Source organism: Anopheles darlingi, chromosome 3 (assembly GCF_943734745.1).
Source record: "Anopheles darlingi chromosome 3, idAnoDarlMG_H_01, whole genome shotgun sequence".
Lineage (NCBI taxonomy): Eukaryota > Metazoa > Arthropoda > Insecta > Diptera > Culicidae > Anopheles > Anopheles darlingi.
In genome coordinates, this window is record NC_064875.1 from 58,057,042 (window position 1) to 58,072,041 (window position 15,000).

Genomic DNA, 15,000 nt, shown 5'->3' on the forward strand with positions numbered 1-15,000 from the left:
GAGGGCACACGAATACGCATGCACGAGACGGTTTGCTGTTGCGTGCCCAAGGAATTGATGAGATTGCATTTACCTTCTGTTTTTAGCCTCCAAGAACCGCTGACGTTGTCCACTCTTTGGTGGAAATATCATAATACTAAACATGACGATAAGAAGCTGTTGATCGATCGGTGGCACTTGGATGAGCTGCTGGAAAATACTGTTCTTATTTTCTTTATCAATGTGGATTGCGAAATGTATATTTTTGCCTTATTGAATTGTCTTCACACTATCAACAGAAACAGCGGCATTGCGAGGTTTTTCGTGAATGCTTAGAAGAATAAATATAATAAACTTATCCAGGCTAATAGTACAGGGCCTGGCTGAAGGCTTAGTGCTCCAAAAGTATGGTTTGGTTGTTACTGCAAACACACATACATAATACACTACCAAAGCCGTGCAAAGGAATACAAAGATTCGAGTGAAAAGGCTTCCAGGTGGAGTAGAAGAGCAGAACAGGTCAAAGAGAACTACCAGAGGAATAGGTCATTGGACACTGGAGCCCCCGAACTCTAGCCTCCGTAAACTATGTTTTCCTTAGAGTTTTATTCTATGTATGAGTTTTTAAATTATATTTCGTCGTGTCCTCCATCTCGAGATACGTTGGTCGGTTGTATATGACTCGATGGCAGGCAAGTGTCCTAGAAAATATGTTGTCTTATGTCTCCCCCCTCCATAAGCAAGCAAAGAAGGAATAGCAAATTAAACGATAACTATTATGTTTAAAAAAGCGAAAAGAAGAAACCCCATACGGCACAGTAAACTGAAATCAAACTTAGACATTAAAGAAATGGAAAGAATTAGAAGGAGAAGGACAACAGTAATGATAATAGCTTGTAGCGTTTGATAAACTAGCTGCTAAATAACCGGTACCGAATACGTCCAGCATTTAAACCACAAAAACAGCGTAACGCGGTAACCACGGCATGTGTTGGTTTTATGTTGTTGTATGAGGAAACGATCGTAGCAATCGGCACTTACCAAGGCAACCAACCAACAGGGAAGCATTAAAATAAATCGGTAAAATCGAAATACAGAGAAGCGTGGATAGAGAGAAAGGAAAATCCAAATAATGCATGCCTTTCTTTACAAAAATACGCCTTTCTTAATGGACAGTAACGATTTTTCGATGGTGATTTTATAGACTTGGAAAATCCACAAAAGAACGCAGTTGATTGTATTTATCAAAAGGTATCGCGAGGGCTCGAATCGAATCTACATTTCGTTCAAACTGCAAACTCATTTTTACCAACTCTTACAACTCACCGTAAACCATGATAGCGTGGTCTACATCAATCTGTACTTTCGTGAATTGAATTGAACTTTCTTAATCTCTAGAAGCTCGGTTACTGAAGCGAACTCATGCTGATGAAAACAACTCGCAGACACGCACGTGGACTGGCGTTATCGATATTCCAATTTTAATTATTCCCAGTATAATTACTAACTTCTCTGCGAGGCGCTCTGGTGTCGCTCCAGAATGCTATTTACGGCAGCGGATAGGCACCATCGCAAACTAGCCAGCCAGAGAGAAAGCAACTACTATTAAAACCAATATTAAATACTACCGCTATGCGCCACCTACTGAAACTACTAAAAACAGAACGTCGAGCAACGAGATAAAGAACTACTTAAAACAAAAAAAAACCACTGAAACAGATTCGAAAGAGTTGCAAGTTTCTATGATTTTAGCCAGCATCCGAATCACAGGTTGTTGTCTTCGCTAACATCGGGAGGGAAAAACATCGCCGTTCGCGGACGGTTCTTGAGATCGTCCTCTACCTTGCAATATGGTAAGACACTGCGGTCGGGTTTTTAATTATAATTTATTCAGTTTGTTCCGTTGATATTCAGCCAACCTTTACGTTACAATTTGGCGCTCTGCCCTGGACCAAATAATTTCGAAACAAATAATAACTCCCAGGGAGTCCCTGCCTGTCCTCTCTTTCATCGCTTCGTTTTAATAGGTATGACACGTGGGTCTGACTGGTGCTGATCCTCACCTCTCGCACCCCAGGCTATTATGCATAATCGCTTATGAGTTATGGTCACTTATGTGTATGTCACTGTAGTATGAGTTTTTTTTTTGTTTGGGGAAGGGTGGTTTCTGGGTATGCTTTCGTTACTCTACGTTCACCTCACGTCACACTTTTCCCGCGTGCATTTTCAGGGTCACACCACGGAAACATTTTAGCTGGAGTATGCTCGTTGGCATCCGTTTCAGGCGTGAATTTCTGCTAAACCTGAACCTTAAGCACAGTATGGATAACAACATCGGCTCGCTCGCACTGGCATCCTCTATAAAGGTATATACAAATATAACATGTAACGTTGTCTATCTCTGCGCCAACGCGGCACCTCACCGTTGTCGAAAGGAAAACGGAGGGGGTTGAAGAACGTCAATCAAAACGAAACAAGTTGTGCCAACACAATCCTTCGTTAATACACCTTCGCTAAACACCTGGAATCCTGGTTCATTCGATATTGTCTCATTGGTTTATTTGCTGCCGCTACGGTCATGCTTCCTTCCCTTTTTTTCCTTTAGCCTAGGTTGTTTCGTACATGCTCCCTGTCTCTTACGTTTTCTCTCGGTCTGTCTGCTTGCAATTTGCCATAAATATAATTCTATTTGCATATCTCCTAACCGACTTCCGATCGTGGAGTTCACGGAGTATAGCCAGCTGATGATGATAAGTGGTTGTGTATTGTTGTTGTTGTTGTTGTGGTTATTCAGTTCCTGTTTTTTTCCATGTAAGATGGATTGGCTTGTTCTATTTCTTCTGTTTCATTGTTACGTTTGCTAGTGTAGTGTATAGTGCATAGTACTGACTTCAGTTCACTAGCTAGATGAAGCCTCGTCTATACATCATCATGAGTGCGTGAGGAAGGAGTGGGCTCGTTTAGTGTTTTTGTAGTCCATATAGTTAACAGTTTGCGTACCGTAGAATGGTAGCTAGGAAAAGGAAACATGACAGTAAGATCAGGGCCAGGAAAGAAGCCAGGAGCACTACAGATCGGACATTCACAGTCGCTAGTTCGATATGTAGAGTTAAAGGAGTCAATGAAGATGTTGCAATGACCCTAGCGCTGGTCCAGAAATAAAAAAATAACGGCCAGCTACTTTTCTACTTTCCAAAGAGTTTAGTTTAAATAAACTACATGAAGATTATCGTTCGAAGTGTGAAGCAAAGAATGGCATCGAGCACACTGTTGCACGTTCTCTGACGAGAGATGATCTGTGTTTTGCAAGGCACTGCAAAGCTTTTTAAGAAGTACACGGGACCACAATGCTCCGGAAATTTACAAAAATTCGAATGGCCTTCGGGGGTTCAATTTTGGGAAGGAATACGATCTGCAATTGTGTGTGTTTTTTTGCTGTACGCATATAACAATGAGCATTAGAGAAATCAAAAACCAGGAAAACAATTTCTCAAAACACAACATTTGCCTGAGAGGAGAGGAAGCTAGCTGCTTGGCACCAATTCGTAAATCTAGACTAGGGATCCAATCCAAGGGTTTTGTTTTTGTGGCAAATCAGTTAACAGCAGCCACAGGGCCTCCGCGCTCCATTTGAGCCACGCCTTTGGGGTCTTTGGAGTTATGCTTCATCATTAATCTAATCGGGGCTCTTTCTAAGAGACCTTTAATGTCCTTTTTACATCTATCTTTTATCTTATTCCCCCCCCTCCCCCCCTTCTTTAGGCAAATTTGTTCGTTTCAGTCTGCATCTGAATGCGACCCAATAGTGTTCTATCTAGCGTTTCTTTCGTGTGTGTGTTTTAAGTGCCGGTCCCTCACCGGTGTTCCCGCTAACAAGTCCTAGTTCGTTCGTTCGTCCGTTCGTTCGATCGGGAATATAGTGCAAAAGAGAGTTTAAACTTTGGATTGGGTTTTTAGCCGATTTGGTAAAGGTATTACGATACGATTTTGTTAGGTGCCAAAGTGATGAAGGAGTGCTTGTTCGCGAATTCCGATCCCAATCCCCGTTTGCTTGCGAATTCAATTCACGAATCAATTCAGCGCTCTCTCTCTCTCTCTCTCTCTCTCTCTCTCTCTCTCTCGCTCTCTCTCTCTCTCTCTTGCTCTGGTGCACACGGAACACGCACCTATTCCTACGAACCATGGGATATGGTTCCTCTATTTTGGCTTTTCCCTTGGAATGCTTCTTGAACATCCATCCCTCCCTATACCCCCGCATAACCCACCGACTGAACCCTGTAAAAATATACGCGTATAAAACGTCCACGGCATCGGTATCCTTCCTCTGTGGCACACGAATTAGAAGCTGGACCGGTTGGACCGGAGTTGCTCTAGAACACGTGTCTCGTTGTAACGAAGTTGAGTTGGCGTTGCTCACCACGTGGCGTTTTACACATTGATCTGGAACGCTTCTCGCTGCAGCTTCTGCCCGGCCCGTGGCCGTGGCGAGTGGTTGCTTGACTTTTTGCTGGCGCCGCCGCCAGCACCGGCATTGTTGCCAATCTCGGTGGCACTACCGAGGCTGGACGGGTTAACGGAGGACACGGCGAGCGTCGCGTCCCGTCCGAGCAGATCGGAGAAGCGGGCCGGCGGTGTTATATGATCGGAATAGTTTGGATAATTCGATATGCTGCGGAAGAGAAACAATTTTTAGGACGCGTTATGGAATGGCCGTCGTCGCCGTCTTACCTGAAAGTAGTTTCCTCGTTGTGGCTAGAGTAGCCGCTAGAGCTACGCACGTGTCGCTTCGGCAGGTTTTGCGACTGTGCCTTGGCAGCGGGCGCGACTGACGGTGACATTCGTCCAGTTCCAGTCTGGGCTGGTCTGGCCTGGTCTGATCTATGGTCTGCATATGGCCATTAATTGTACCGAGGGTACTGTGTGTGTATCAACCAGAGGCGAACGCAAGAAGTATTCATTAGCCTTTACTGTTCGGGGTTACAGTAGTTGGCCAACTGAAGCCCGAAAAGGTTACGCTACGGTTGTTGCGATTCTATTCGATTGGCGGTTGCCGGTCTATGTTGGAGTCGTCGTATGCTGCGTTTGGAGAACCGATGAGGAACCAAAAGTATGGCCCTCTCTAGCGTTCGAGGGGTCATTGGGTAGCTCAAGTGGTGGCTCTCTCACAACCTACACGCCGATTGCAACAGTTCCAGGTGCAACGGATCAAGGGCTGTCGGAAGGTTTCTTCCAGTCTGGCTTTGGCTTTTAACACTTGACCTGGCACCGCACATTGCAATAAATGGCGATGATCGGTTGCGGTAGCGTAGTGAGAGGTCTGTAAACCAAAAGTACCGTATTGTGTACAGTCCCAGTTCGTTCTGAAGCTACTAAATCCCAGGCGTTGGTGCGTGATGTGCTGGCAGCAATACTTTGTACAGCAGACATAAATCACGCTGGAATGTAATGCGTTTGTTTGTGTAAATGTTGTTGCGAGAACGATGAAGACCAACTGTCTGTCTGTCGTCTTCAGTACAGTGTTGTCCTAGTCCTTTGTTCGACTGAAAGTTAAAGAACTTTTACTAACGTCTCAAAGATCATAGACCCTACAGTCGTTCGTACAGACGTGGTTCCGTGGTATTCTTAGCAGCTGCTGTCGCCTCCAGTGAATCGAATCCATTAAACGGTATCGAACACACGGGCCCCGCTAGCTAGCGCGATGGCGAGCGGGCTGGCCAAGTGCACACCGTGACAGCTCTCATTGAACCATACTATGCCTCAGCCTCCGGTGACGACGACGAAGACGACGCCATCAGCGTTACCGTGACGGAAGGTGACACAAACAGACACGTGTGTGTGTGTGTGCGCGAGCGCGTGCGCACCGGAGAAATGCCGCTTTGCCGTTGCTCCCGATTCACTGCTCCATTTATGCTTAATTACTAGTGATCGTACGAGCTGGCGGTGGAGGCCCCCGGCCCGCAAGCCAGCGTGCGTGAGTGTGTCGAAATGGAATGTGATGAAAAGATATTTTTGGTGGCCGTGCCCTACTACCTGGAGAGGTTTGATGGTGTAGAGAAGGAATTGCCAAAAAAAACCCTGGTCGATGGTAATGACTTTCAAGTCTTGCTCTCTTATGGCAGGTCTCGAGATTTGCTGTGGTACCACAAGAGATCATGATACTACAAGAGACTGTACTGTTCAGGAGTTTGTAAGATCAAGTCGTCAGTATCACAACTGTTTGGTTGTTAAAGCAGCATAACGTTCTGTTTGACCAGCAATTCCATTAAACATTAGAATGACTTTGAAAACAACAGAGCAGCAGGGAATAGCAGCAGCTGCCGCTGCACAATGAGGCCATCCAAACATAATTCCGGTAGCCACACCAGGTCCAACGCGTTCTGGCGTCTCCCGTCTGCCGCAGATGCACACTCCTGGGAAGCGCTGCTCTCGCCCTAATGCTCGTTGGCGCGGCGCGCGTTCGGCGGAAGAATCCCATCTTTATGATGCGTGTGCTCCTGCGGGTGTTTAGATTTATGCTGTCCCGTTGTTTGATGTTTGCTGTGCGCGACGACGACGACGAGCACGGTGTTGTTCGTCACGTTGTTTGATTGGCGCGCGGCTTGAATGAAAACGAAAATTAAAATGTTAAAAAATGCTGATCGCTGTGTGTAAAGAGTGAGAGACAGAGTGTGTGTGTGAGAGAGAGAAGGGAATGTATAATGGTTGTAAAGGCAAATCTCCGGAGACACATGCTGCGGTGATGCATCCATCGGTGAGCATAACGGTGTAGGCAGCCAGTTTTTCGTCGTTGCGGTCTTTAGGAAGATTTACGCCCCGCACAGAGGTCGAAGGGAAGCGTTGTTGGCGCTCCCGCGTTAAAAGATCATCCCGCGATCGTGTCGTGTTTACTTAGAAATCGGGCTAACACCGGACGGACACCGGCTTCTGTCAGCCTTTTATCGTGCACACGGTTGACGCGGCCGCGCATCTCGTTGTCTCGGGATCTCATAAATCTTGGCCACGCCACAGGAACACCAAAAACTCAATTACATTCTATGACCACCGAGCTCCCATCCCCGAGAATGGAAGGAGGAGGAGGAGGAGGAGGTGGAGGAGGATCTGGTAAGTGAGAGGTTAGAGGATGATGGGCGGATGCATCCTAGACACGATTACCTACTTAAGCAGCATCTCGGTGTTTGTTGGCGCGTTAACGAAACCTCCAAACTGCGCTCCGGTCGTGACAATGTTGTGCTCATCATCTTCTTCTTCTTCTTCGTTTGTTCTTCTTCTCGACAGGTTGACTCCAGCCGACACATGTACCGGGCCGTGATGGAGGAAGTTGTCCGGTTTTTGGACCGCTGCTACCGTTCGCTGGATGCCCTGCAGGCGGCCGGTCAGATTGGACGCTCGAAGAGTGTGCTGCAGGTGTCGGGTGCGACCGGTGTTGCGACCGCCAATGGTGGCAGTAAACTGGCGGGACAACAACCACACCACGGTACTACCATCAACCACCATCAACATCAACACCATCATCATGATTCGGATAGTAGCAGTGCCAGCAGTCCGAGGGCTCGGAGCAGCACCAACCTGATCGAGGGTCCGAAAGCGTACACCAAAGCGTCGTTGCCGGGAGGAAACGGACGTCTGGAGCAGCAGCAGCAGCAGCAGCAGCACCAGCAGTCAATGTCGCTGATCAACACGTCCGGTGTAGCGCCCACCACACTGCACGAGGACGATTGCAACGTTCCGCCATCACCTGCCAGCTCGTACAGCACCTTTAGAGACTTTACTTGGTGGGTAGTCACTTCGGGCTTTGGCCTCTACACGGCAATAAGTTAGATTGAGTGCCTTCAAGACAGGCTACGCTGCTCCTGTCTGCCAGGTGCATTAGGCCAAGTGTTCAACCGATCAATTGGCATCAAAATAGAACACCCATTCATCGCGGGGGTAACGTGTGTTTGCACCCAACAACACCATTCTTTGATCGTAAATTTGTCAAAGACGCTGGGGTGCAGGTTCTGAAGACGGTGCACGCAAAGTAGTCCCGGAATGCCCGCCGTCGTCAGCTCTGGCGATCATTATGGAAACCGATCTTTCTCTTCTGCACATTACGCTCGTCGTGGTGCGTCCTTTTAACATCTCAATACATAAATTGGGCGCTAATTTATTGAACACACTGTACCATTAATTGCCTGCCGTATGGTCGAGGCACAAATTCCTCGATTTAGGCCAACGTCACGTTGAAGCTATTTGTTTTGTTTTGTCAAGCGATTTAACTTTGTTTGAGAAAGAGATTAGCACAGTGATTGTATGTGTGTGTGTGTGTATTTTTTGTCCTAAACCGACACGGAGAATGCGTTAGATGCGCCTCCACAACAGTCGCTTTTTGGTTCTTGTACTGAGTTTAGTTCTATTTTCATTCTATCCCGTTTTTGTGGCATCCTCATTCGTTTGTGCACACATGCGGTGGTATACCGCGCGCGCATAAATCTGCACGTGACATCGGGCGCACGCCTTCGGAGGCTATCAATCATTCTCTCGGCGCAGCAGCAGGCTAGCAGCATCGAGCTCACCTTCGATGCGCCTATGTCGAATCAATCACCTCGATCACGATCCCTGGATCGAGCGTTAGCAAATCCTCCATCCGGTTTATCCGGCTGGATTCCGGCTGCAAAAGTTCTTGCAAAAGCATCTTAGGCAATTATTCACCGTCCAATGGGACGGAAACAACTATCCTCCTTTGCCTTGTGCGATCAGTCAACAGCACGATCGCGATCACGAGTACGGCCACGCGGTACGAATCCAAGAGTTCGTTCCGCGCAGGGTCACTGTGTCATATCCATTATGAACCATTAAATCCATGACATCCCGCCTGGGAACCTTCCGACACATGTGGTGTGCTGTCACGATCGTCCCGCCCATCCAATGAGGCGCGAACATTGGTCCTCGTGTCGTCTCGGAGAGCCGTTATGGATTTGGATGACCGACCGGCCGACCGACCGACCGACCGCTGCGCCCTGCTGGATGGACTGAGCGCGTGCGAGCGTGGCCCCTTTCGGTGTCAAGACGATTTGTCATCTTCAGGCTGTGGATCCGCTCTGGAAGCATCGGGCGTACACCACCGGGATTAACATTTTGGGTAGCTGACGAGAGCAGGATTCGTCAAAGCCGTCGCTAAGCATCGATAATGGTGCGCCTCGACGTACGTGGTGGTCATTTGTTTGAGTAAAGCCTCCACCGTTTACACCTTCACGTGGTGAAATTGGCGCGTGGCAGCCATTCCCACGCACATTCCATCCGTTTCGTGCTGAGATCTGACCGGGGAATGTATGTTTTCTCTCGTATTTTTATGTCCACTGATGACGACGACGACGACGACGACGAGGCGTGTTTGTTGTTGAATCTACGTCCGATCGCTGGCCAACATTAGAATGAGATGTGATGCACAACATGCGGCGATGTGTCGCACCATGATTCCAGCGGTTCGTTGGGTGATAAATTCAGCTAGATCATAAACATACGCTCATGGGGGTTGCTGAAGCGTTTTGCAATCGCTAGCGATGGATGAGCATCAACAGATCGAGGACATACGATTTGCTTTTTGTTTTGAGGAACTTTAGCGCATTGTTTGGACACATTCTGGATCAATCAATCACTCGAACGATCCTCACAACACTAAACATGATACTAAATTATGCTACGAGAAGTTGTGGCAAAGAATTATGTTTCCCCGCATGTATACGCATGTTTGTTGAGATCGTATTACGACTGGAAGCAGGAGAGCAACAGCAACTGGCGTGAAGGATGTGTTCTAAAATATGTTTGACACACATTAGCACATCGGACGGCAACGAACACGAGTCTTCAACTCGATAAGGGGTTTCCGCATTCAGCAGGAGCAGGATATTAATATCGTTTTCAATCGGAATTAATTATCTCAGTCAGTCAGTCAGGCCGGTCGGTCTGAGTGCCAGACGGCCGGTCTGAGTGCTTGGAGTTAATCTATTTTCAACACCTCGGACACGCTCCAATTGTGCGTGCGTGGTCTGTGGGACACTATGCATCGCTTGGCGTCAATAAAACTCTGCAGCAGCGGCAGCAGCAGCAGCAGCGTAAAGTGTCCACGGCATGTGCATGATGCTGGACATTTGATACTCACGCAGGAGTGCGCTCACTCCCTCCCCTCTCCCCTGGTGTAAGCGATACTCGGCGATCAACGAGATCAGATCGAATCGCGCTCGACGGAATGAGTTGCTTTATGTGTCCTGACAGGCAGGCGAGCGGAGAGTGTTAATGAGATGTCTATGATCACAACACTAATAGCTGTTTCAATATTTATCTTTCCCTTTCCCTCTCCCTCGTAGGCGACGCTCACCGAAACGAACCCAGACTCTGCCAATTTCCAGCAACGAAGTTGACCCGGAGAAGCTGGCCCAGGAGGCGTTCCGTTTGCTGCGGACGGTACAGAATCTCCTGAACACGCAGGAACCGACGCTCGCCCAGTCGACGAACGCACTGGACAGCCTGATCTCGTCAACGGCCGCGTCCAGCTGCGGCAGCAGCACCACCCTTACCGGTGTCGGACTGTCGGCTTCCGGGAACGGTATTAACGGTGGTGGCAGTGGCAGTGTCCTCGGTAGTAGCATGCCAACGCTCACCGGCATAAACGGTGGTGGAGGAGGAGGAGCCGGAGCCGGAGCAGGAGCAACAGCAGGAGCCGGCACAGGAGCCGCGCATATGACTAATGGAGGAGGAATTGCAGGTGGAACAGCAGGAAGTGGTCTCGCTGCCAGTGGTTTGGTCAATACGCGCAGCACGGTCGGTTTCAGCCGCAAGCTGAATATGCGTGGTAGCCGGCTCTCGGTGCGCAGCAGCACGGCCGATTCCGTCCACTCAACATCTTCCTCGACGAAAACGGAAACGGATGAGGACAGTACGGATCGTCCTTCACCTCCGTTGATACTGCCCCATCCACATCACCACCATCATCATCATCATCTGCTTATGCAGCATCATCAGACGGCGAATGGTGGTCACGGTGGTATGGCTAATGGTGGTGCTGCTGGTGCTGGTGGTGGTCCAGGTCTGGTTGGCGGTAGTAGCAGTAGCACCAGCAGTACCAGCAGCAACAGTAGTAGCTGTAGCAGCAGTACCACGTCGGGCAATGGCCATCATCACCACCACAATCACCACACCAACCGTTACAGTGCCAACATCGAGCGGATCAAGGAGATGATGATCTCGAGCTCGGCCGAGGATGAGAGTGGGTTCAGCTCGATGAACTCGTTCCAGGAGATTGGCCTACCGCTCATCAACTCGACGATGCTCTCGTCGATCGGTTCCGTCGATAGCAGCAGCCATCACGGTGGCGTTGGCTCGTCTGCCTCTTCGGCGGACGCCGGCAGCAACAATGGTAGTGGTGGATCCGGTGGTGAAGGAGGAACTGGATCGACTGGCGCAGATGCTACTAGTGGTACTGGCGGTACGGGAACGGGAGGCAACAGTGGACCGTTCGGGCTGTCGGATGATTCATCGGTGCTTCGGGAAAACACCGTCATTCCGACGAATGCTGGCTCCACCATGATTAGCAGCAATAGTGCCAACAGACTAGGGATTCCATCGTCACCAGCCAGAACGACGGTATCGACGGCGGCCAGCACGAGCAGCACCACTTCCCCCGCAACAACCATCAGCTCTAGCACCAATGGCACCGCCAATGGTCCGGTGGTTAATGGAAGCCCGCTGCGTGTGACTCAGAACTCGAGCTACGAGCATCATACCCACTTTGTCAACCATCGCCGCTGGGATTCGGCCCCGGTGGTGCCACCAAAGCTGAAGATCCACACCGGTGAAACCGACACCGTTTCGCGGGTACTCTGGGTGTAGCAGAGATAGAAGCGGCTCCAACCTGTTGCTGCTAGTGCTGCAGACGAAGCCGCCGTTACTACTACCGTTAGCCGTCGCCGGACCGGCTTCTTTGCATTTGTTTCCGACTGTGTTTGCGTCCGATGAAGGATCACCGGGCACATCCGTGTTGGCGGTGATTGTTCATGCCGTGCCCGTCAGCCGGATTTTGTACATTTTTCGTTCGTTTCGCGATCGATTGCAGGTTCCATAGCTTACCAGAGGGCACACGAATACGCATGCACGAGACGGTTTGCTGTTGCGTGCCCAAGGAATTGATGAGATTGCATTTACCTTCTGTTTTTAGCCTCCAAGAACCGCTGACGTTGTCCACTCTTTGGTGGAAATATCATAATACTAAACATGACGATAAGAAGCTGTTGATCGATCGGTGGCACTTGGATGAGCTGCTGGAAAATACTGTTCTTATTTTCTTTATCAATGTGGATTGCGAAATGTATATTTTTGCCTTATTGAATTGTCTTCACACTATCAACAGAAACAGCGGCATTGCGAGGTTTTTCGTGAATGCTTAGAAGAATAAATATAATAAACTTATCCAGGCTAATAGTACAGGGCCTGGCTGAAGGCTTAGTGCTCCAAAAGTATGGTTTGGTTGTTACTGCAAACACACATACATAATACACTACCAAAGCCGTGCAAAGGAATACAAAGATTCGAGTGAAAAGGCTTCCAGGTGGAGTAGAAGAGCAGAACAGGTCAAAGAGAACTACCAGAGGAATAGGTCATTGGACACTGGAGCCCCCGAACTCTAGCCTCCGTAAACTATGTTTTCCTTAGAGTTTTATTCTATGTATGAGTTTTTAAATTATATTTCGTCGTGTCCTCCATCTCGAGATACGTTGGTCGGTTGTATATGACTCGATGGCAGGCAAGTGTCCTAGAAAATATGTTGTCTTATGTCTCCCCCCTCCATAAGCAAGCAAAGAAGGAATAGCAAATTAAACGATAACTATTATGTTTAAAAAAGCGAAAAGAAGAAACCCCATACGGCACAGTAAACTGAAATCAAACTTAGACATTAAAGAAATGGAAAGAATTAGAAGGAGAAGGACAACAGTAATGATAATAGCTTGTAGCGTTTGATAAACTAGCTGCTAAATAACCGGTACCGAATACGTCCAGCATTTAAACCACAAAAACAGCGTAACGCGGTAACCACGGCATGTGTTGGTTTTATGTTGTTGTATGAGGAAACGATCGTAGCAATCGGCACTTACCAAGGCAACCAACCAACAGGGAAGCATTAAAATAAATCGGTAAAATCGAAATACAGAGAAGCGTGGATAGAGAGAAAGGAAAATCCAAATAATGCATGCCTTTCTTTACAAAAATACGCCTTTCTTAATGGACAGTAACGATTTTTCGATGGTGATTTTATAGACTTGGAAAATCCACAAAAGAACGCAGTTGATTGTATTTATCAAAAGGTATCGCGAGGGCTCGAATCGAATCTACATTTCGTTCAAACTGCAAACTCATTTTTACCAACTCTTACAACTCACCGTAAACCATGATAGCGTGGTCTACATCAATCTGTACTTTCGTGAATTGAATTGAACTTTCTTAATCTCTAGAAGCTCGGTTACTGAAGCGAACTCATGCTGATGAAAACAACTCGCAGACACGCACGTGGACTGGCGTTATCGATATTCCAATTTTAATTATTCCCAGTATAATTACTAACTTCTCTGCGAGGCGCTCTGGTGTCGCTCCAGAATGCTATTTACGGCAGCGGATAGGCACCATCGCAAACTAGCCAGCCAGAGAGAAAGCAACTACTATTAAAACCAATATTAAATACTACCGCTATGCGCCACCTACTGAAACTACTAAAAACAGAACGTCGAGCAACGAGATAAAGAACTACTTAAAACAAAAAAAAACCACTGAAACAGATTCGAAAGAGTTGCAAGTTTCTATGATTTTAGCCAGCATCCGAATCACAGGTTGTTGTCTTCGCTAACATCGGGAGGGAAAAACATCGCCGTTCGCGGACGGTTCTTGAGATCGTCCTCTACCTTGCAATATGGTAAGACACTGCGGTCGGGTTTTTAATTATAATTTATTCAGTTTGTTCCGTTGATATTCAGCCAACCTTTACGTTACAATTTGGCGCTCTGCCCTGGACCAAATAATTTCGAAACAAATAATAACTCCCAGGGAGTCCCTGCCTGTCCTCTCTTTCATCGCTTCGTTTTAATAGGTATGACACGTGGGTCTGACTGGTGCTGATCCTCACCTCTCGCACCCCAGGCTATTATGCATAATCGCTTATGAGTTATGGTCACTTATGTGTATGTCACTGTAGTATGAGTTTTTTTTTTGTTTGGGGAAGGGTGGTTTCTGGGTATGCTTTCGTTACTCTACGTTCACCTCACGTCACACTTTTCCCGCGTGCATTTTCAGGGTCACACCACGGAAACATTTTAGCTGGAGTATGCTCGTTGGCATCCGTTTCAGGCGTGAATTTCTGCTAAACCTGAACCTTAAGCACAGTATGGATAACAACATCGGCTCGCTCGCACTGGCATCCTCTATAAAGGTATATACAAATATAACATGTAACGTTGTCTATCTCTGCGCCAACGCGGCACCTCACCGTTGTCGAAAGGAAAACGGAGGGGGTTGAAGAACGTCAATCAAAACGAAACAAGTTGTGCCAACACAATCCTTCGTTAATACACCTTCGCTAAACACCTGGAATCCTGGTTCATTCGATATTGTCTCATTGGTTTATTTGCTGCCGCTACGGTCATGCTTCCTTCCCTTTTTTTCCTTTAGCCTAGGTTGTTTCGTACATGCTCCCTGTCTCTTACGTTTTCTCTCGGTCTGTCTGCTTGCAATTTGCCATAAATATAATTCTATTTGCATATCTCCTAACCGACTTCCGATCGTGGAGTTCACGGAGTATAGCCAGCTGATGATGATAAGTGGTTGTGTATTGTTGTTGTTGTTGTTGTGGTTATTCAGTTCCTGTTTTTTTCCATGTAAGATGGATTGGCTTGTTCTATTTCTTCTGTTTCATTGTTACGTTTGCTAGTGTAGTGTATAGTGCATAGTACTGACTTCAGTTCACTAGCTAGATGAAGCCTCGTCTATACATCATCATGAGTG

At 47.6% G+C, this 15,000-nt stretch overlaps 2 protein-coding genes across 5 annotated transcripts in view; one reads left to right on the top strand and one right to left on the bottom strand.

Annotated features, from left to right (window-relative positions):
• LOC125957598 (uncharacterized) overlaps window positions 1-13,797 on the top strand; it is an 87,146-nt gene extending 73,349 nt beyond the window's left edge. For 2 of the 4 annotated variants that reach the window (XM_049690419.1, XM_049690418.1), the window contains exon 6: window positions 1-1,746. This exon is cut by the window's left edge and continues 1,770 nt beyond it. Coding sequence is in view for 2 of the 4 variants with exons in the window: in XM_049690420.1 (XP_049546377.1) it covers window positions 7,255-7,751; window positions 10,323-11,844 (2,019 nt within the window). In the remaining 2 variants the exon portion in view is untranslated. Of the gene's footprint in view, window positions 1,747-7,254; window positions 7,752-10,322 lie in introns of those variants that run through there. The other 2 variants (XM_049690420.1, XM_049690422.1) reach the window with 2 other exon arrangements.
• LOC125957591 (Down syndrome cell adhesion molecule-like protein Dscam2) overlaps window positions 3,730-15,000 on the bottom strand; it is a 78,787-nt gene continuing 67,516 nt past the window's right edge. The window contains exon 20 of the mRNA XM_049690400.1: window positions 3,730-4,648. Within this exon, the coding sequence (XP_049546357.1) occupies window positions 4,408-4,648 (241 nt within the window). The 3' untranslated portion in view covers window positions 3,730-4,407. The remainder of the gene's footprint in view (window positions 4,649-15,000) is intronic.